The sequence below is a fragment of the Blennius ocellaris genome, assembly GCF_963422515.1.
Source record: "Blennius ocellaris genome assembly, chromosome: 15".
Taxonomy (NCBI): domain Eukaryota; kingdom Metazoa; phylum Chordata; class Actinopteri; order Blenniiformes; family Blenniidae; genus Blennius; species Blennius ocellaris.
Window position 1 is genome coordinate 12,865,546 of NC_137664.1, and position 20,492 is coordinate 12,886,037.

The 20,492-nt window shown below is 39.2% G+C and overlaps 1 protein-coding gene across 1 annotated transcript in view; it reads right to left on the reverse strand.

Annotated features, from left to right (window-relative positions):
- LOC308140715 (transmembrane protein 132C) overlaps positions 1-20,492 on the reverse strand; it is a gene marked incomplete at its 3' end in the record, with an annotated part of 189,710 nt that overhangs the window by 118,171 nt on the left and 51,047 nt on the right. The window contains exon 2 of the mRNA XM_080510606.1: positions 15,444-16,368. Coding sequence (XP_080366732.1) covers positions 15,444-16,368 — 925 coding nt within the window. The remainder of the gene's footprint in view (positions 1-15,443; positions 16,369-20,492) is intronic.

The following is a 20,492-nucleotide window of genomic DNA, read 5'->3' on the forward strand; positions in this document are numbered from 1 at the left end:
GGCGGGCTCAGTCGACCAGGTCTCTGTGGGATTGTTGCCATGCATCCCAGATTTTCATCCGAGTGACTCCAGTGCAGACAAATACAGGAACTCTTGTACAGTCTGCATGTACAATACAACCTTACATTGTAGTATTTAAAAGCTTTGTCTTGTGTGTAGACAAACCAAAACAATGAACCTGGAAGAACATGTGCCCTTTCTTTGTAAAATCTGTGTTCTCCTAATGACTACAGGTAATTGTGTTCCCTCATTCAAAATAAACCCATGCCTGATGGGATAATTGATGACTATGAATTGATCAGTCGACAAAGCAAAATGTATAGATAAGATAAGACATTTTGAAATTACATGTTGCTTTCAAGGCAAGAATAGTGACACATCGTCTACAAAATAATAGCAAATGTCAGATAAATGTGTTTTTTGGATGACCCAGACTCGGTTCTTGATGTTCTACGAGAAAACCAAATAATTACAAGGAGTTTACAACCAATAACTTTTTCTTTTTGATCAAAACTGGTTACGTTTTTTATTTGACAGAAAATATCTGATTTCATTGATGTGATCAGGTTCTAATTATTCATATTTTAGTTTAGTAAAATACTTTCTGAATATAAAATACTCTGACCTTAGAGTTTAAATGAAATGGTAAGTTTTGGCTGTAGATTTCTATTCATGTTCTCTCAAATTGCCTTGAAAGCGATGATGGCACAGAAGCCCTTTCAAGTTTTTTTTCCTTCTTTCTTTCTTTTTAATGGTTTACACAGGTGGTGGAATGGCTTTTTTTTCCATTTGCTCCTGAAAGTCATAAGCAGGAGCCAAAGTGTACTCTTAGGTTTCAAGTAAATTTTTCTGTGATTAACTTCCCTAACAGCTGTAATTGTGCATTTGGTTCTGTGCATGGCCAAGCCACGGGTTAAGCTCCCCGCAGCGCCGAAGTACATTGTGTTGACACACTAGTGGAGCGCTGGAGTTGCTGCTGCTCTGCCAATGTGCCACTTACACAACTTTCTGTGTGGACACAGTACGAGTTTGAACTGTGGTAATTGTATTTGATGTTATTGGCCTTTAAAAAAAAGTGCCCAGCCATTTTGAGAGCATGAGGGTGAGAGCTAAAGCAGAAAAGAGCAACTGCAGAAGTGGAGAGAAAAGAAAGGAGATATGAGGCTTGCACAGATAACCAACTGTTGCAACCAAGCTTTCACCTTCCACAGCACAACAGTCTGAAATAGATTAGCAACATAGCTCATTACAGCCTCTGCAATTTAAATCAAATCAAACTTTAATTGTATAGCACTTTATCCACAGTTTTGTAGCACAAAGTGCTTTCTAGGCTTAAAAAAGACATTAGAAATAAATCACAAATATACAATCCTCCAAACACACACACACACACACACACACACACACACACACACACACACACACACACACACACACACACACACAAACATCCAACCTTGTAGCTTTCGCAAGATTACATTAAAAAAAAAAAAGTTACATTTGGTGCCCAACAGACAATCTTTCAGAGACTCCTGCGGTTTAATGTGTCAGAAATTATGCATCACATGCTTATCTGTCACCCGTCTGCTGCCATTCATGACTGGTGATATACTGTGCATTGAGTTTCCATCCATATCTCTTGCTGAGCTAACCATGAATGAATAAAGAAAGGAAGGAAAACATTGGATGTAAACAGAAAATTTCATTCAGCATGGGTAAACTTATGTGTTTTCACTGCCAGCAGTGCTGGTTTACTTGTCTGTTTGATATGTGAAGACAGAGTACAAGCAACAAAAGTATTATTGAAACACTGAATGGTTACAGATAAAAAAGCTTCAAGGTGGGAATAAAATGTCAACAATTCCTAATTATAGTTCTTAAATTTTAGATAGATAGATAGACAGCACTTTATTAATAATAAAAATGTGACTGTTGTAGATACAGCATAAATTATTGTAAAGCACAGTAAAACTATATAAGTTAATAAGCTGTGTTCTTTTCTCTTTGTGGTAAATGTTTTTGATCCATGCAGAGCACATTTTGAAAGAAAGTTTGCTTTCCTTGCAGGATGATTGAAATTGATATTTTGTGAATGGAAATAAAAATAACAACAACAACAACAATAAATAACTTTTCACTCAGAATAAATAAGTGCAAATCTTTTTAGATTATTTTCTTTGTCTGGTGTCTTCTACAGTCTTTCGCCTTGTTTATTTTTACGGACCCTTTCAACCTTTATGCATTTCTCTTGGCCCACTGTGAGTGATGCAATTTCTTGTATAGCAGGGATAAGTTCTGTCTGTTTCTTTGGTTGGCTATCAGTTTCGAAAGCAAACAGCAGATATAACAGCCATAACATTTAGTCATTTCTCCCTCTATCTTTATATTTTTCTTCCTTCAAGTCCACATTCAAATATGCATAAATTTTGAGTTTGTGTTACAGCTGTCAGCTCAGTGGGATCAAACTAATCAAAGTAAATCCGTATGAAAAACATCAAGGATAAACAAGTGATTAGAAGGCCAAGCTTATGATTGTCTAGGAGACACGCACGCACGCACGCACGCACGCACGCACGCACGCACGCACGCACGCACGCACGCACACACACACACACCAGTTAGCTGGCAAGAGCTTATTCTGCCAGTACTGCCTCACTACCTAATCCCACCCTGTTTGTCAACCCCTCTAGCCCTAAATATATCATCTTCAACTCAGACGGTAGAAACTTGAGTTGTAAAAGTTGGAGGGAAAAAAGTCTTGCCTGAAGATGTTAACAAACAGCATGATAAGTGAAGGAATTGCACCAGCAGCTTGCGGAAAATAAACAAATCCTTCATGACAACCTTGGCTGGTTCATAGCGGGGCCGTCACGTTGGTACTCCAGTAAGATCAAATGTAATGCTTTTCTGTTGTTGAAGACAGTTCTTAATGTGCTGAGCTGCTGCCCATTTGGCTTCAACAGAACTGCAGCCCAGATCGATTGGGTTGAGGTTTTAGATGTCGAGTCTGAGTCTAAGCCGCACCGTGCACTTGCAGCATAATGGTTGCCAAGTTGAGAAAAGTTTATTTTTGGAGCCTGAAATTATAGGTCTGCTGCAGAACCTTACAAACTGTGCAGTGTCTGATGATAACGGGATCATTCAAAAAACAAATCGAAGAGAAACCTGTCTTTACATGCCCGAGATTTAGAATGTCATTGTTAATCACAATAGCAGTAACAAAACTGCCTTTCAGAAATACTTTTTTTGGGGGGTTGTTTTTTTAATTCATTAACCATCTGACCCATCCATATTCTGTAGATTCCACAGCTTCATCCAAGGTAGAGTCGAAGTCTGCTATTCAAGCTGACAGTATCGTACATTCAGGATACACACTGGACAGTGAGTTACAAGAGTAGGAAAGAGAAATAAAGTACCATGCTCGCAGGGAGACCAACTCCTCACAGGAAGATTCCAATTCGAGAATTAAACTAGGGTTGTTTTGCTGAAGAGCAAAAGTCCTAACTAGCTCAACTCTGTACACTTACTGCAGTAGAGTTTTGCCTGAATGTTCTACTCTGTTGAATTACGGAGTTTAGCTCTTGATATATTAAAATTTTTGAGTATCCGCTTTGTGGTTTGCACCAGAAATCCGTCCTTTAACATGCGCCTGGGTCCAGAAGGGGCGATGTCCCCTTGGGAATGATGGGCCGTGGCCACGAACAGATGGTTGTCCATTAATGGCATGGCCAGAGTCAGACTGGAAAGCTGTTCTTACTAATGGTTGGCTTTTCTTTCCTTTCTTTTCTTTTTTTTTGATACACTGCAGGGGTTGGCAGCTTAGCAACAGACACTTTCAAATGGCCTGACCTCTTCACTGTGTGTGACGGCTTGTGGGTACGAGCTGCTTGTTGAACTCAGCCATTTGTCTGGCTAGTGGTGTGTACGTGTCTGTGACCTCGATGATGTGGCCTTAATGGTGCTGATCACTTCATGTGTCTAAGCTAATTTGCCTACCGTCACATTACCTGTCCAGCACAGTGACTATTACACATAGTAACACAATACACATTATGATCAGTCGGGATACTGTGCTTCTCGATTCACAAGTTCAAGTAAAATTTTTGCACATTTCTTTATGTCTGATTAACATTCAAGGAGCAAAGCTTCTATTAGCCGTTGCCATTTATTTGATCAAAAACGTATGCAGCTCTACTTCTTAAGAGCAGCAAAATAATTATTTAATCTTGGTTCAAATTACAGAGTGCTCAACTAATAATGTGCCATCATATGCAATTATGTAATGAACACCAGGACATTTCACCCTGTAAAATAAATGCAGAAACTTTGTGAAGATCCCAGGACCAATATGAAAGAGGGTTAAGGTCTCTGAGAAACTTTCCAATCCAAGTACTAACCAGGCCCGACCCTGCTTAGCTTCCTCGATCAGACGAGATTGGGCGTGTTCAGGGTGGTATGGCTGTAAGCACTTTCAATATTTAATTTATGTAAAGTGTGAAACCAGTACAAAAAGACTTATTCAGTGTTTGCATCTGAGAAACTCAACCATTTAATAATTTCTGGTCTTTTCCTATGTCTCCCTTCTTATACATTTCCAATGCCTTGCTGTGCATCTTTAATTTCAGTTAAAAAAAATGATGTGAGCACAGTCCCCCAGATGCACACAGATGCAGTTTGTAATGCATTTTTCCCCCCATTGTTCTGCAAGTCTGAAGTGTGGGTGTACTTTCATTGTAAGTAGAGTGCTGAGTGGGACTAAGCTGAAGATTGTTGCTCTGTATGTAGAATAGCTTGAAGGAAATAGCTGTTATCAACTATTTTAAAAGCCCTTGAGTTTCATACACTAAACTTTGCTATATTCTTGTGTGTGTGTGTGTGTGTGTGTGTGTGTGTGTGTGTGTGTGTGTGTGTGTGTGTGTGTGTGTGTGTGTGTGTGTGTGTGTGTCCTCGGCAATCACAAACTTGGCCTTCTAATCACTTGTCTATGGTTGATGTTTTTCATAGGGATTTACTGTGATTAGCTGGATCCCACTGAGCTGACAGCTGTAACACACAATCTCAAAACAATGGAATTGATGATTTTGTATTAAGAATATCGATAACATGTGTTACAATAAATTGCAATTAAACGCAATTTTTTCCAGATGCATGAAATTGGTGGTTCATGTAACATCAATTTCCATTATGAGTTTACGTTTAAAATTCCAGAAACTCTTTGAATAAGTTGTAATGAATAAATCCTAATAGTTTTCAGCAGAACATGGATTCTATTACATTTTCATACTATCATTTTCATCTTCAACTGGCAATAATGACATTTTGTTGGTATTTTTTACCACTATAGTTTAAAATGATTTACAGTTTATCTGATTTACAACAAAATATTGAGTTGGCTCATGCTGATCCATCATACACTCACTGGCTAGTTTATTATATATACCTATTCAAGTACTCCACAAATTGCTAATCAGTTAATCACATGATAGGTTTGACTTTTTCAGAACTCACTGAGCTACTTCGATTTTAATGTACAACCATCTTGTGTTTTCACAGAGAATGGTCCAAGAAGGAGAAAAATAACCAGTTAGTGGCTATTCTTTTTGCAGAAATGCCTTGTTGATGCCAGCAATCAGAAGAGAATGCACAGAATGTCTAAAGATAATCAAAAGCCAACACTAACTCCAATAGCCACTTTTTTTTTTTTTAAACCAAGCAGACAGAAAAGCATCTCTAAATACACCATACCTTGAATGTGATGGACTACAGCAGCAGAAGACGGCACCAAATGCCACTCCTCTTGGCTGAAAACAGGAAACCGAATCTACAGTGTGCAGAAGGCTCACCAAAAATTGGACAATAGAAGATTTGTAAAGTATTTCCTGGTCTGATATCTGCTACCACCCAGGGTAGGCCGGGGCAGAATTCGGTGTAAACAATATGAGCATACAGTAGCTCCATTCTGCCTTATATAAACTATTGAGGTTACAACTGGTGTGGGCTCCCTGTATGGCCACATCATACGATTTTCTGATGGCTACATTCACCAGGATCATTTGCCAATGTCACAAAGTTAGAATAATCTGAAACTAGTTTTTTGAACATGAATCCAGGGTGATATGATTGAAAGAATCCTTTGCATCACAGATAGGCAGAACATCTGGGGCTTATGTAACATTATGTCAGTATCGACCAAGATCTCTGAGGAACGTTTTCTGTACCTTGTTGAATCTATGTCACATAGATTTAGGTGCTGGAGATCTGCACCCAATGAAGTATCTGGTGAATGTATGGACAGCTGGGGAAGCCTCTACTTCCCCAAAATCTTGTGAAATGCCACCCCCTTCTTTTCACTTATGAGATATTGCACTGAGTATCTTGATATGGGTTGAAATGTCAAAATGAATGAGAGACACACTTCCATATCTTCTCCACATGCTTGTACTGTAACCCAATCACTCGCCAAGATATGAAGCACCGCTCTCTTGGGAGAATACTGCACCTGCTTCCTTCATTCTCGCTGCTGCCCTTATAAAAAGCCTGCGAGACTTTCACAACTTCAAAGCCACCGCAGAGAAATACCGAAGCAACCTCTGACCCCGTCGATATTCAAAAGTCTTGGAGGCATGTGTCACTCTGAATGTTACAGCACATTGGTGTGACCCTCTGCCAAGCTGTGGGATCACAAAAATCCCTTGGGAACATGCAGCCTTTCCTAAGGCAGATGGACGGGGCAAGTGTAGGGGAAAAAAGAGAGGGCAAGAGAGAGAGAGGGAGGGAGAGAAGATAGACAGCGGGGAAGTGGCAGAGCAATATATTCTGGTCTTCCAAGGTCCAATAAATTCATCAGCTTAGACACAAATTCAAGAGGAGAAAAGTGATGGAAAATCATTATGGTAGAAATACAAGGATTCAAATTACCTGCTGCAGGCAAATGGTGATTGCTTTGTGGTGGCAGGACCCAATAGAGAGTAGGATCCACATAGTGAGCAGTCTCCCAAGGCCTCAAATCACTAATTACTTATTAATGAGTGGAAGAGGAAAGTCTGTGCTGTCAAAGTAAACAATGGTGAGCTCGCCAGCAGACCAAACGGGAAAAGGGAGCCAGATAAAGAAAAGAAGATGGGAGCAAGAAGTCTTTGGGTTTTTTTGACTCCTTTTTTTTAAATTTAAATATCCAGAATTAAAAGTCAATTTTGTCTCATGTCAAAAGAGGGACTTTGCTCGTGTTTGAGCACAAAGCCACAGAAAGGTGGGGGTACATGTCTAACCACAAGAAAGCAAGAGTATGACAGGAAGGAGAGCACATGTACTCAGAGAGAAAGGTTAAATAACGCAAGGAAGAGAGGGAAACCAAGACAGAGCATCAGATGAAGTACAAAAAAGGACAGATAAGTACAGAAATGAAAATGGAAAAGAGACATACCTATCTTGTGTGACCTTTACCAGGAACTGAATCACAGAGGACTGCAGTCAAGATAAAGTTAATACTCCGTGGAGAACACCTTTATTCCAACCTTTTTCTTCTGCTGATATTTTCTGCAAACAATGGCCAGAAAACAAACAGCCAAGGCCGATGACCTGTAAACCTGGACTGCGTTATGGGCTAGAATCAGCCAACACGAGGCTCAGCATCATGTCTGCATAGCATATGAATAACAAACTGCCCTCGACCAAACCCAGTTCTTTGGCAACACTGAGCTGCCTCTTTCACCTGCTCCATCCCTGAATAATAAACCAACTCGGGTTGGCTGTTTGGGCTGGCACCGCATGAAGACTCTCACACGTATACCTTCACACTTTCAGATATTAGAAATTCATTTGCATTCATCAGCAGCACTGCCCTCGAGGGGATCTGTGGAAACATGTTGGATTGTTTAGTCAAAATTACAATACAGCTGGGGCAATTTATCTTTTGAAAAGCCTGTTAATTTGTTCAGGAGGAAATAGTGTTTTCATTTGCATGTTGAATAAGGAGTAGCTGGAGAACCCTTTACCAACCTGTTACACCACTCTATCCCCGGCTAATGAGGCAAGGCGCGGGGAATTATTGATTCCACTGGGACCCTTTAGCATGACAAACACACCATGACTTTTACAGTTGGCACAAAGAAAGCCCACATGTGCATGCACCCATGCACCCATGCCTGAAACCATGAGAGTATTGCATACATGAATATTCATGAATGTATGTGGGGGGTTTTTTTTTCAGTTGCTGGGATTAAATTCCTGTAATTGCATTCAAAATAATTACTCTGTATTAGATTAGATTAAATATGGCCAATTACACGATGAGGTGGAGACAACAGGGAGCCAATAATACAGTAGTTGTGGAGCGAGAGTATGAAAAAAAACATCAGCTCAGTATTCATTTTTGAATTTTTAGAGTGCTTGGCAAGGTGAGAAACTCTTATTGCAAAAGTAGATTAGTTAAGTTTTTAATCAAAAACAGCAACCGTTTCCTTTGTCACTTTAAAGTGAGTTAAATATTTTAATGCAACTTAAAAGCATGAATATGGTAGGTACTAAAGAGTCGTACCTTAGACTGTCCTATATATATATATATATATATATATATATATATATATATATATATATATATATATATATATATATATATTTTTATGTTCTACTCCAGTTTTTTACAAATCGTCTCTACATGCAAGTCTCTGTGTGTGATTTTTGTGCGAGATTGACTCAGGAGCTTATTTTTATTATTCAGTGTAAAACACTTTGTGCTGCTGTCTTGTGTGCAAAGTGGTATACAAAATAACTTTGTTGGCTAATCACATTTATTGAAGTCAAAATGTAACTGATTGAACTTATTAGAGAGATAGTTGTGACTTCTTTGAAATAAGGTTGTTTGGGCTGCAGTAGATGAGGCTAAGCATGTCCTCAGTTTGGAGAAGAGGAGAAGGAGCAATGTACCGCTGCAATCACAAATAACTTTAACTGCTTTACCCTGCTAGGAACTGTTCGGTCAACACTTTCTTCAAAGCCTCCAGTCTACACTGTGAAGGGAATATATTAAAAAATAAATAAAAAATGTCTGACAGACCACAAGAAGCTGGTGCAAAACTGCTTTGATTGGATGTTCCGTGCCAATTCTGTGCAACTTCTAAGCGCCTTGTGACGTCAAGTCATCAGCATCTCAAAATAACTACCGGTAAAAAACCCCAATAGAGGAAGCAGGAGATGAACAGACTGTTGTCAGGTGTGAAACTACTTACTGGAGAAATTATCTTACACTTTTCAAAACGGAAATAACAGGTTGTGCTGCAGCACAGTAATCAAATACAGTCAATCTGTGTTTATCAATCCCCAACAGGCAACTGAGGGCTTCTTTGGCATCAGTATGGCATCATCTGTTCTGACTGAATGTCTCATGAGGTGGGAGAAGTTGATCATTGAGTGCATCCGGAAACAAACATCACTGTATTTTTATTTCAAACCCAGCAAACCACTATCATTTGGAAACACGTCACATAGAAACATATGCCCTCAGGGTTTGCTAAGAAACTAATTGACAGATTGCAGGGAACTGATTACAACTAACATTCTCAAAAATGTCAACTTATTGTGTATTTGTGGGGATTATTGATCATATATAATACAAACTGCTAAAGTAGCAATCATTTCTCATCCACTTGGCATTGCTGGATGAGCAGCTCCTTGTTTATTCCACATATAATATTATTTTGCAGAGTGTCTGGTGCTTCGTTGGGCTGTCTAATGAGTTGTGAATGAGTTCTGCACACTTGTGTTGTGAAACATTATAGTGCATTTATATAGTTGGAAAATTGCTTAACTACAATTTGTTGTGTAACTATTTCTGACAGATTCGCTCGTGTGCTTGTACAGCTCCCGCAAAGTGATGAAGTTTTCACCACAAGGCACCCCACGGACCTTTGGAGTCAGAGCAACTTTTATTATCATGAAAAAGAAAAAATACATATCATAAAATAAACATTATCATTTGTGTGATAGCTGCTGGAAGGGTCATTTCAGTGTCAAAATTGCTCAAATTTGCCAAATGTGCCAATTTCCTGGTCAAATAGTGAGGAGAGGCAGCTGTGGGCTGCGATTCAATTCAGCAATTTTTTTTTTTACCGTCCCTCTGTTTGTTATCACTGTAATATTTGTAGAAACCTTTACTAAGTCCTTACTTTACAAATAATAGATTATTTATTTTATGTCTGTCGATAGAATGCTTTGTTGAGCTGTTTTGTTGTCGAAACACAATGACCAAGTAAGATGTGAGAGAATCAGTGCATTTCCCTGACTGTCGGAAGCAGCGGTGAGCACATGCAGCTTTCTTCATTTAAGTGAAGTGAAGACCAAACACGCATATAATCCAGTTTGTACTCTCAGACATTCTAGGTGCAGAATGTACTGAATAATTCTTGATTCACTCCATTGAAACAGTATAGAAATTCTGAAAACAATTATGCTAAAAATTATCCACTGTTGAGTCATTACCTCCTCACTTTGCCCCCTGAAGAATAGCCTGAATAATATTACCATGTTAAGCAGAATATATATATATATGTGTGTAAATATATGTTTTGGTTCTTTTGGAGACTAAAAACAAACTACATGTGAAAACACACCGTTTGTTGCAATTTCATTTTAGAAAAGTGTTTAATTTATGCAGCAACCTTTTAAAAATAACATCTGTTGAGATGCCGATAGCAACCACATTGAAAATGATGTTTTAATGTTGGGCCACTAGTGGATGCTGTTGTTTGTTTTTGTAAGGAAAACCCACACGCAGAGAATTGAACTGAAATTCTTATGGACAGACAACAAAGTTGGACTATTTCAGATTACTTTTAACTAAATAACTGCACAGTCTCAGGAGTATATAGACTGGGGGGGGTCATGCCATCATTATTGTTATTGTCAATCTACTCATGCATGTGCAAAGATACTATTTACTATGGCCATGGTTCACGTGTCCAGAAGCAGCCGTTTTCCCTCCCTGTTTCCACGGAGTTGAAAACGGAGCACTTTTGAAAGGTTCAACCTTGACAGCCGTTTTCAAAAATTGTAGTTTTCAATGGCTTTAGTCACCATTGTCGCGTAAACACACACCCAAAACACAAAAGTTTACCACATTCACTTGAAAGTGATGTCTTGTAATGGGGCCTAACATTTTTTTCTCTTCTTTTTCATAAGAGATATTTCTATTGGCACAATTAAAATGTTCATTTTTATATTTGACTGTGAAACCATTAGCCATGTTCTCTTATTGCATGTGATTTAATGTGACTGCACTGTATTAAATCCAAATGAGGGCTGGAACAACAAATCCTAAAGAAAAATGTAATATTGCAACATTACATTTGGGGAAATGCAATGATTCCACAAAACACAAGTAATGTTTATCTCTGCAGTTGTTGATTTTTTTCAGACATGAGTGCTCCTTCTACTTTTTGCTATCGAACAATTCAACTTACATGTGACTATTCCTTTTTTAGTTTGCAAAATTAACAAACTGGATTATATTTCCCTAATATGATCTATCAAATTGTATTTTCTGCTGTCTGATACATTATCTATTGCCAATCTCCTGCATACAGACAGCCCTGACTTAAATACTAACATACTAGACTGAGGTCTTTATGAACTGCCGTGACATAACGACACTTGAGTAATCAAGTAAATCAAATGGTGTAAGTGCATGTGAGCCTGCTGATTGGAAGTGGTGCTCTAGAACAAGCAAACAAGGCAGATCGACAAACTATTACATACTGATGTATCATGATTTTGAAGAAACACTTATTTGTGCTTGCAGCATGCCCTTGGAAGTCCGCTTAACAAAAGCCTTCAAAGAAAATCCTCATTTTTCAAGGTAATTCATCCATGCATACATAAATACACACACCATCCTGCATCAGTTAATCTGCTTAATAAACAATAAATTAAGAGGATTATATATCACATAATGCTGTCCCAAAAATGCAGTGTTGTAAATGAAATAAATATATGTAGTTAAGAAAACACACTGAATGAAGAGAAAAAGTGTCCTGAGTGACTCTTTGTTTTAGTCATGAGTTAAGCTTGGGGGAGGCAGAGGGTGTGAGAGGGAGTTCACAGGGAGAGAGGGAGGGACTTCATAAATACTTAAGGATGCCTTGTTGGATAGTAGAAATACACTAGAAGTACTTTGTAAAGTACGCTGTCCATAAACACATCCACACCAGAGCAAAGGCAAACACTTGCAGGCGGTATGCAAACACATGCAGCAAAGAGAAGCACAATCTCACTGTTAAGTAAAACGAGAATCAACACGGACACGCTGACACTGTCGCCCACACCAACAGCGACACAGAAGTAAAATTCAAACCACCCTCATGAACATATCGAGTTGATGGAGTGAATTTTTTTTTTTAAAGTAAAGTGTTAATTTGTAGAGGAAACCCATTGCCTGAGAGAAAAAGATGTTGAATAGCGGCACAGGTTTTGTCCTGTAAGATAAAAGCAGCACACAACAAAGCTGATGCGAGATTAATAGTCAGCGTTTGGATGTTCACTTGCAGACTCTTGGTAAGCTGGCAGTCAAGTACTGTGAAGCAGCCTGTGATTTTCAAACACTTTGAGGCTTAATCTTTCGGTTGCTAATGAGGTATTTTGGTTGAATTTTAAGTCTTTGCTGTCCCAACGGAAAAACATAAAAAAGATGAACTTCTGAACAGTCGGGGCACAACACCAGTGGAAAGAGGCACTAAAGGAAAAATACCGCCTTTAAAGTTCCCATTTACACACATGCTGACAAATGTGATAAACACACACTGTGAGCGCTAATACTTCATGGGAGTTCATCATCACTGGAGTGAGAGAAAAAGCAATGAGGCTTTTTGGCAGATTTCCTGCTCACCCAGGGTTGACAAATTGCCAAGGCTCTCTGTCACAACTCCACTTTGAGGCTGCTAACTGTTTCATCTGCGATGATTTAGATCTCAGGCATAAAAGTAGCCTCGTGGAAATGCATATTCCTTACACCTTAATTTGCATCACACAACATAAAGCAATTACCATCACTTTGACTAGCAATTTGTATGAGACAAAGCTCAATGAATCAATAACTGGTGTTGCTTCTGTGTGGAATCAGAGCAGATAAAAAAGTCCTCAGACTGGCAATTTTAAGGTTGAGTGCATAAAACAAACACGTAAGTGGCACAAAAGTGTAATTGAGGGTTATCTAGTCAATGTAATCTACAGACTGTGATAAATATGTTTTTGGAAGGTGTTTTGGCGCTCTTCTAGAAATTTGTGTTTATAACGTAGCATTTACAGCAGACAGTAAATCCTCATTTTAATCCCTACAGGATATAGTTAAACATCTTATTTTTATGGGCTGTATTCAGTCAGATTATTATTAATGTGAGACAGATTTAGGGTGAAAAATATGTGGCATTAAAAATATAATCTATGTTCTACAATGTTGACATCTAGCCATGAGCATGACCCCTTAAGTGTAAATTAAAACATAAACAAACTGTAAATACATTCAAGTAAAAGTGTGAAAAAAGCTCGGAGCTTCCACTTTTGGTCAGAAGCCAAAACTGCAAGTGTGGCAAGAGCTTTCTTTTTTTCTTTTCACCCGAAAAAACATATCTAAGCTGATATTAATATTTGCTCATCAGAAGCACATTGATCTGAGAACACACACAGTGGTTGATTATGGGTCAGTACTTTCACATCTCTATTTATATGGGGGAGCAGGTTTTTTGCTTATGATATTACATATTTTTTGAATAATACTCAAATGACCTAAATCAGAGGCCAAATTACCTAATGGCTGCTGGACAGCAGAGTAGTGGTGTCATGGTAACTCTCTTTGTCGGCTGGTGTATCGTGTGGCAAATCAAAAGCTTATCACACACATTTTCAAATCTCCTGTGCCAGGGTTTAATCCATGATTTTACCAACTGCAGATTATTTTTGATTACAAAGGCTGTTATAAATAATGATTCCCAAACAGGATCTGTTTAAAGGAGAAAGAACAACATGGCGATTGTTCATTTGTTTTGACTGAAAACTGCTCATTTGTCCATTCAGAAGGTAGATATTACAAATATAAATAAAATATAGCCCACATCCGTTATTGGTTTTCTTCAAAGGTTGACCTTTTCAGGCTTTTTTACATATATGGTAAATGGTCTAGATTTATATAGCGCCTTCTAACCACACGGAGTGCAGTCCCAAAGCGCTTTTTTACATATATGGTAAATGGTAAATGGTCTAGATTTATATAGCGCCTTCTAACCACACGGAGTGCAGTCCCAAAGCGCTTCACATATCAGTCATTCACCCATTCACACTCACATTCACACACCAATGGGACAGAGCTGCCATGCAAGGCGCTAGTCGACCACTGGGAGCAATTTAGGGTTCAGTGTCTTGCCCAAGGACACTTCGACTCATAGACCAGTGTAGACTGGGATCGAACCTCCGACCTCTCACTCCGAAAGACGACCACTCTACCACCTGAGCCACGGTCACCCTATATAATATATGTTGTGATGTATGGCTAAGAATGTAATGTGAGATGTTTGGGTTAGTATTTGACAGTGTTGTGAATAATGTGTTATAAAGTGATGCATTACTGTAATGCCGCCAGTTTTGGCAGGAATGTCCTGGTGACTGATTACGAGCGTGAAATTAGCATTGCATAATGAAAACAGTTGTGAATCTGCTCTCTCTTTCTATATCTCACTGCCTCCTGTCCCCACATGAACAGAAGCCTACCTTTCTAAGTTGCCTGTATGATTTTGCTGCATCTTTCTTCTCAAGAATTAATTTCTTCTTGTAAATGCCAACGTTGAAGATATAGAGCATCTTCCTAAAATTAACTGACGTAACTTCAGCTGGGCAAATGAGAATATGAGTCACTAGAGTGAACCGCACAGTGCTGACAGCTCAGCAGTATCACAGCAACAAATCGGTAATTCACATTTCTAAGAGTCTTTTTTAACAAGGAGGAAGATAGTTACTTCCCTGAGTAAGTAGTTAATTTGGTATTGAGTCATTAATTTACACCACGGCTTTTTGAAGATACAATCAATTGCTAATTCTCAATATTTACACAGCACTGGTGTTTGATGAGATACTACAAAAATAGAATAAACTTTAAAGTCAACCTTAAGCGAAATAGGACACATGCCAAAGTTTGGAAATGTTCAACACACATCATGTTAGTGGAAATTTGAAACCACTTTGATTCTACTTTGATTGGTGTATAACTTAAACAAACACAACTAAGAATTTCCTGAGGAACCCTTTGCAAGCTGAATGCAATTTCACACATAAGTGCCAGATGGGTATATTTTAAATGTAAACTGAAATACATGAATGCTCACTCATTTCTGTTTATACTGGAAAATGAGAAAACATTAGTACAGCTGCAAAGTAAACTGCGTTTTCCCAGAAGGCTGACTCACCTGAGGGTGAAAATCTGTACTGAAGAAAGTGTGGACAGAGCCAGAAAGGTTGAGACTGTCTCTCTTTGTCGGATGGGTTTGGAGGGCACCATCACGACAAAGTTATTGTCCAGCTTCAGCTCCGACAACGGCTGAAACAGCCTGACGCTCCCGATGCGCTGCATTGGTGTATGCCCTGCGAAATAGCCCATCGGCCTCTGCTGGTCTGGGCGCACTGAGCTATCTTTTCTGGAGTCCTCTGAGCTGCAGTCGCCGGTGTCCGTGGTTTGGACCATGTAGTAGAGTTCCACAGGCGTGCCCTGGGACTGCTCAGAGACCCTCTGCCTGCCAGGCCTCACTGTGGGCGGACTGAACCAGCTGGCCAGGGGCTCCAGTTCGGCAACACATATCCCAAGCTCCCCCTTTAGCCTGCACGTCCCGCGCACCTCTTGTGTCTCATGAAAGGCAAACATTCGGACACAGGGTAGCTTGTGGATGGCGCTGTAATCATCCCAGTCTCTGCCTGCTACATAGAACAACACTTGAACCTTTGGCCAGCTGGGGTGGATCCGCTCACTAATTATGTAGGTGTGGACCTTCCAGTTGAACGTAAAAAGGGGTGAGGGTGATGCTGTCGTTGGCACTGTTGTTGAAGTCAAGGAGGGTGCGTTAAACGGTCCTGGAAGTGCCTGCAGCAGCTCCAGTGGGACAGGCTGCTGGACAGACAGCGGGCCATAGCTAGCATTGATGAAGGGCATCTGCCGTGCCTGGTGAATGAAGAAGGACTCGGTGCGGGCCTGGAGGCTGGAGTTCCTCATTAAGTCCTGGTTTGCCTCCTGTAAGAAGAACGCTGACTCAGCGTTGAGAATCCGGTAGTTGACAGGCAGATAGATTGGCGTTGGGCCGTACCTCTGCAGACCCTCCAGGATCACCTTACTGTTCACCACTGCAAGAAAAAAAAAAGAAGAAAAAAAACCCTTTAAACATTGTTTCAACAAATTCAGTGTCACAGCTCTCGTAACTGTCTGAGAAAGATTAATCATCTGAAACCATCGACAAAATCCGTTGCAGACATGAAATCAAAGAGCAGAATATGAAAAATTGGTTGGAATAACTCACAAAGTGGACGCTGGCAGTCTACATTTAACATTTGCATGCGCTGCCTGCAACCTGAGGCAATCGTATCTAAAGTCAGTTCCAGTAGTGAATGTTAAATGCTTTGCTGGAGACATTTCCATATGCTATCACTTTCATGAGCCACTGCTCTTATTTAAAAGAATTTGTTAGACTCAATTCAAAACACTTGTCTTTCTTAGTCACATGCTTATCAGACTTGTCCGTATTCCCTCCCGCTCTCAATCCTTTTCATTACAGCAGATAAACTCCAACTTTTTTTCTTTTATACCCATCCTTCAATTTCTCCTTCATTTTCTTTTTCTTTTTAGACTTTATAGTTTGCTTTTTTTCTCTCTCTGCTATCAGTCTTTCATTCATCGCTGACAAGTTCTGAAAGTCATTCAGCCTCCTGCCTGAAGATCTAAAGCTAATGCCATAGGTACATTTGGACACATTTGAGTCTACTTTCACTTTTTAAAGTTTGACAGTCTAAGCACCACATGCGGTGCAGAGATCGTCAAATTGTCACTCAGCCTCTTAATGAGCAATAGGTATGATTTTTTCTTTTTTTTGTGCAACACCAAAAAACCCAGTTGAGGGCTATTTTTCATTCTCTTCAAGAGCTACGAATGCTGACAACTTTGATCTTTGACCCATGTGGGTGGATTTGAAAAGCTGTAAGAAAAGAAGACTTTTCCACAGAGTAAAAATATGCTGTAAGTAAGCCCACCAGATGGATGGTGCTCAGGACTACTGATAAATACAAGTAAATAGTAAGTGTAAGACGGTGCACGAGTACAAGATATTGATTCTCATCTGTTGTTTTCCTGTATGTAAAAGGTAAACATTGACTTTACCACTGTTCTATCTTGTCTTATTCTGTTCCACCTTAGACTTCCTCATTCAGATCGCTAATAAATTAACTGAACTGCCACAAAATGGGTGGAAGCAACAAACACAACTTATGTTTTATCAATATCTGTGTGTAACATCAGCATGTATGCACCACCAGTCGACATAGCTTCCATATATTAAGTAGGCACGTAACGCACTATTATTTTGCTACATCAAAGCAATATGGCATTGATGTGCTGGACCAAGGCTCACATTGGTGCCCAGAAGAGCACAACTGTATTATGTAAGTTTATAGAAAAATGATGCCTATATTGATGTGATTATAGCAAAAATTATTGCACTAGGCTCTGTAATGCTTTACAACAGGTATGCTATGTAGTTTTTATGTTTACTGTGTTTATTATAATGTTTTTCTTACCCAAGGCTCTGATATGACCTATGGGAGCATATTGTTGGTGGCAGCTGATAAAATCACAGTTGGAAAAAAAATAAAGAACCAATTTATAATGTGACAGGGCCATGGTGTCTTGTCATCTTGTGTCAGCGCTCCGGTACGCTCGTGACCTCTCCGAATGAACCTGTCTCTTTACCAATACAGAGTATCTATGCCTGGTGTTCCAGATATCGCATCTCTTAGGCAACGTTTGCGGTTCCCCTATTGAAAACAGAAATATGCTTCTCTTTTATGCATATAAACAAGCACATTAAGAGTTTCTCACACACTCCGTTTTACACTAATTCAAAATATAGTCGAATGTATATGGTGAAACAGTTATGTCACGACAGGAGTTGATTCGATGAGTTTTGTTTGTACACGACGGCATTCATGACGTATCAGAGAGGTTTGTGATTCTCTAATGCTGATTAGCCATTACATAATGACCAATGACAAGTGAATAACCCTCATGACACCTGTTCGAGGGCGGGGGATTATTCAGCAAGTGAACATCACGTTACAAGTTGAAAAAAGCAAAGACAAGTGAGAGTTTCTTCCAAGGTTATCGACATATGTGGGAACTGAAGGCCAGCTTGTGCTTTTCAAAACAACGCTCGAGCTGCTGCAGAGGTCAATGCTGGTTCATTGAGAAAGGTATCACAATGCCCAGTGCATCACAGTTTAATGTGTATGGAGAACAAACAAGTCAATTACATTATGAAGAAGTTGACCAGTGCACAACATAACTGTACATCTGTTTATATACATTAATACAGGTTAATACACACAAACAGCTAATATTTGAAAACATCAGTTTGGTTTTTGGAACAGAGTTGGAGATTTAAATTACTTCCAGCATAAACATAACATCATGGTCATCTTATTTTCCAGGCTTTTTTTTTCTTTTATCACTTTTCTATCTTTTTTTTTAAACTTTTTTTTAACCTTTTCTTTTCACACCACAGCACACTCTTTGGCCATGACCATCTCACCTCATCAGGCCTCACATGCCACTGAAGTCCACTCCCACCACTCCCTCCTCCCCACCACCTCTTTCTCTTCACTATCAAGCATCAAGCCTCAGATATTTGGACTGATGGAGTGGCCCATGAGAGCCCATTGATTTTCTGTCCTGAACCCTGAATGTTGTGGGATGTGTGGCGTGGTAGTGATTTGTGACAGTCTATGGCCACGGTGCGTTGACTGGCTCTTGGTCCAAAGGCACGAGGGCAGCAGTTCAGAAACAAGGAGCCAGTAAAGGGTCAATTCACCATTAGCAATCCTGCATTTATCAAAATGACTTATGAAAAAGAAACGATAAATGTATTGTTTTTAAGAAGAAAAAATCCATTATGAAAGTTCACTGTATATATAGTAATATTTATAGCTACTGTACAGTTGACAATATGTATCTAGTCATTTGCACCTGTCATAAATGAAAATCATGAAAAGAAACACAGTAATTTGATATTTATATACACAGTAAATTAAGCTATCAATAGGAATCTGGCATACTGTGAAAAGCTCCTGTGAATGAAATGATATTTTCAATACCCATTTTTCATTTCAGTGCATTTAAGCAATGTCTTTTATCAAGAAGTTTTTGACTTCAACCCAGAAGCATGTGAGTTACGACCCAAATTATAAGTTTGGGTGGATTTATTTTAGTGCTGTTAACAGTCATCCACACTTTCCTGTTTTGACTCATAATTAAGAATTGTGCTAAATGTTGCCTGTCTTTCCATCACACTAATAAAAGTGTGTTTGTTGTCGAAACGAAGAATGGCCATGCAGCTAAACCTAATTACAGGCTTTTCTCTTCTTTATAATCATACCCTTTAATAGTACAATGTTTGACTCTGATATGAGTAGCAACTGAAAACATTCCGAATGAATTACAAATATGAAATTAGTTGCGCTGCTCTGCAAGCTTGCTTGTTGCTTTGGTGTTACTATTTGTGTTCGCTAAACTGAGGAGGCAAACTGTATTTTCCCACACAGCCGCCTCCCTGTAGGTAGGAAAAGTAAAGATCTGAAGTCTTTGATTTAGACGGTACAAAATGAGTGATTGCCGTCGGATGATTTTGACTGTGAGAGCAATGTTTGCCCTTAAAAAAACAAAAAAACAAAGTAAATACATTAATGACCAACCTGAGACCAGTGATGCCACTAACATGTTAATTAGTAATGTGTTACTCTGTTATGACCATTTTTTTTCAGTAAAGAGTAATCTGCCTTACTATTTCCAAACCAGTAATCAGATTAAAGTTACTTCTCTAAGTCACAGTGCATTGCTATTGTAGTGTCCCACAGGATGAGTTTCTTCCCTGTAAAGTCACTTTATTATTAAACAGAACCCAGGCCCTCCCCCATTCTCCTCTATACTGACAGACACATGCAGTACTTGCATGCAGTCTGCACCCTCACCTCACCCGCCCCCTTCTCCACTCTCAGCCAATCACAGGCCAACTCGCTTTAACAAGCAATGGTTCAGGCAACACAAAAAATGGGAACAAACTAACATCATCAATAAAAGATTAAAAAAAATAAAAGGTTGCAGAGAGCATGTAGTGCAAATAAATACATAGATAAATAGTGCAATAACAGCCTACAACTATATATCCGGGTAAATAAATACTAGTGATAGTAAAAATCTGAAAATA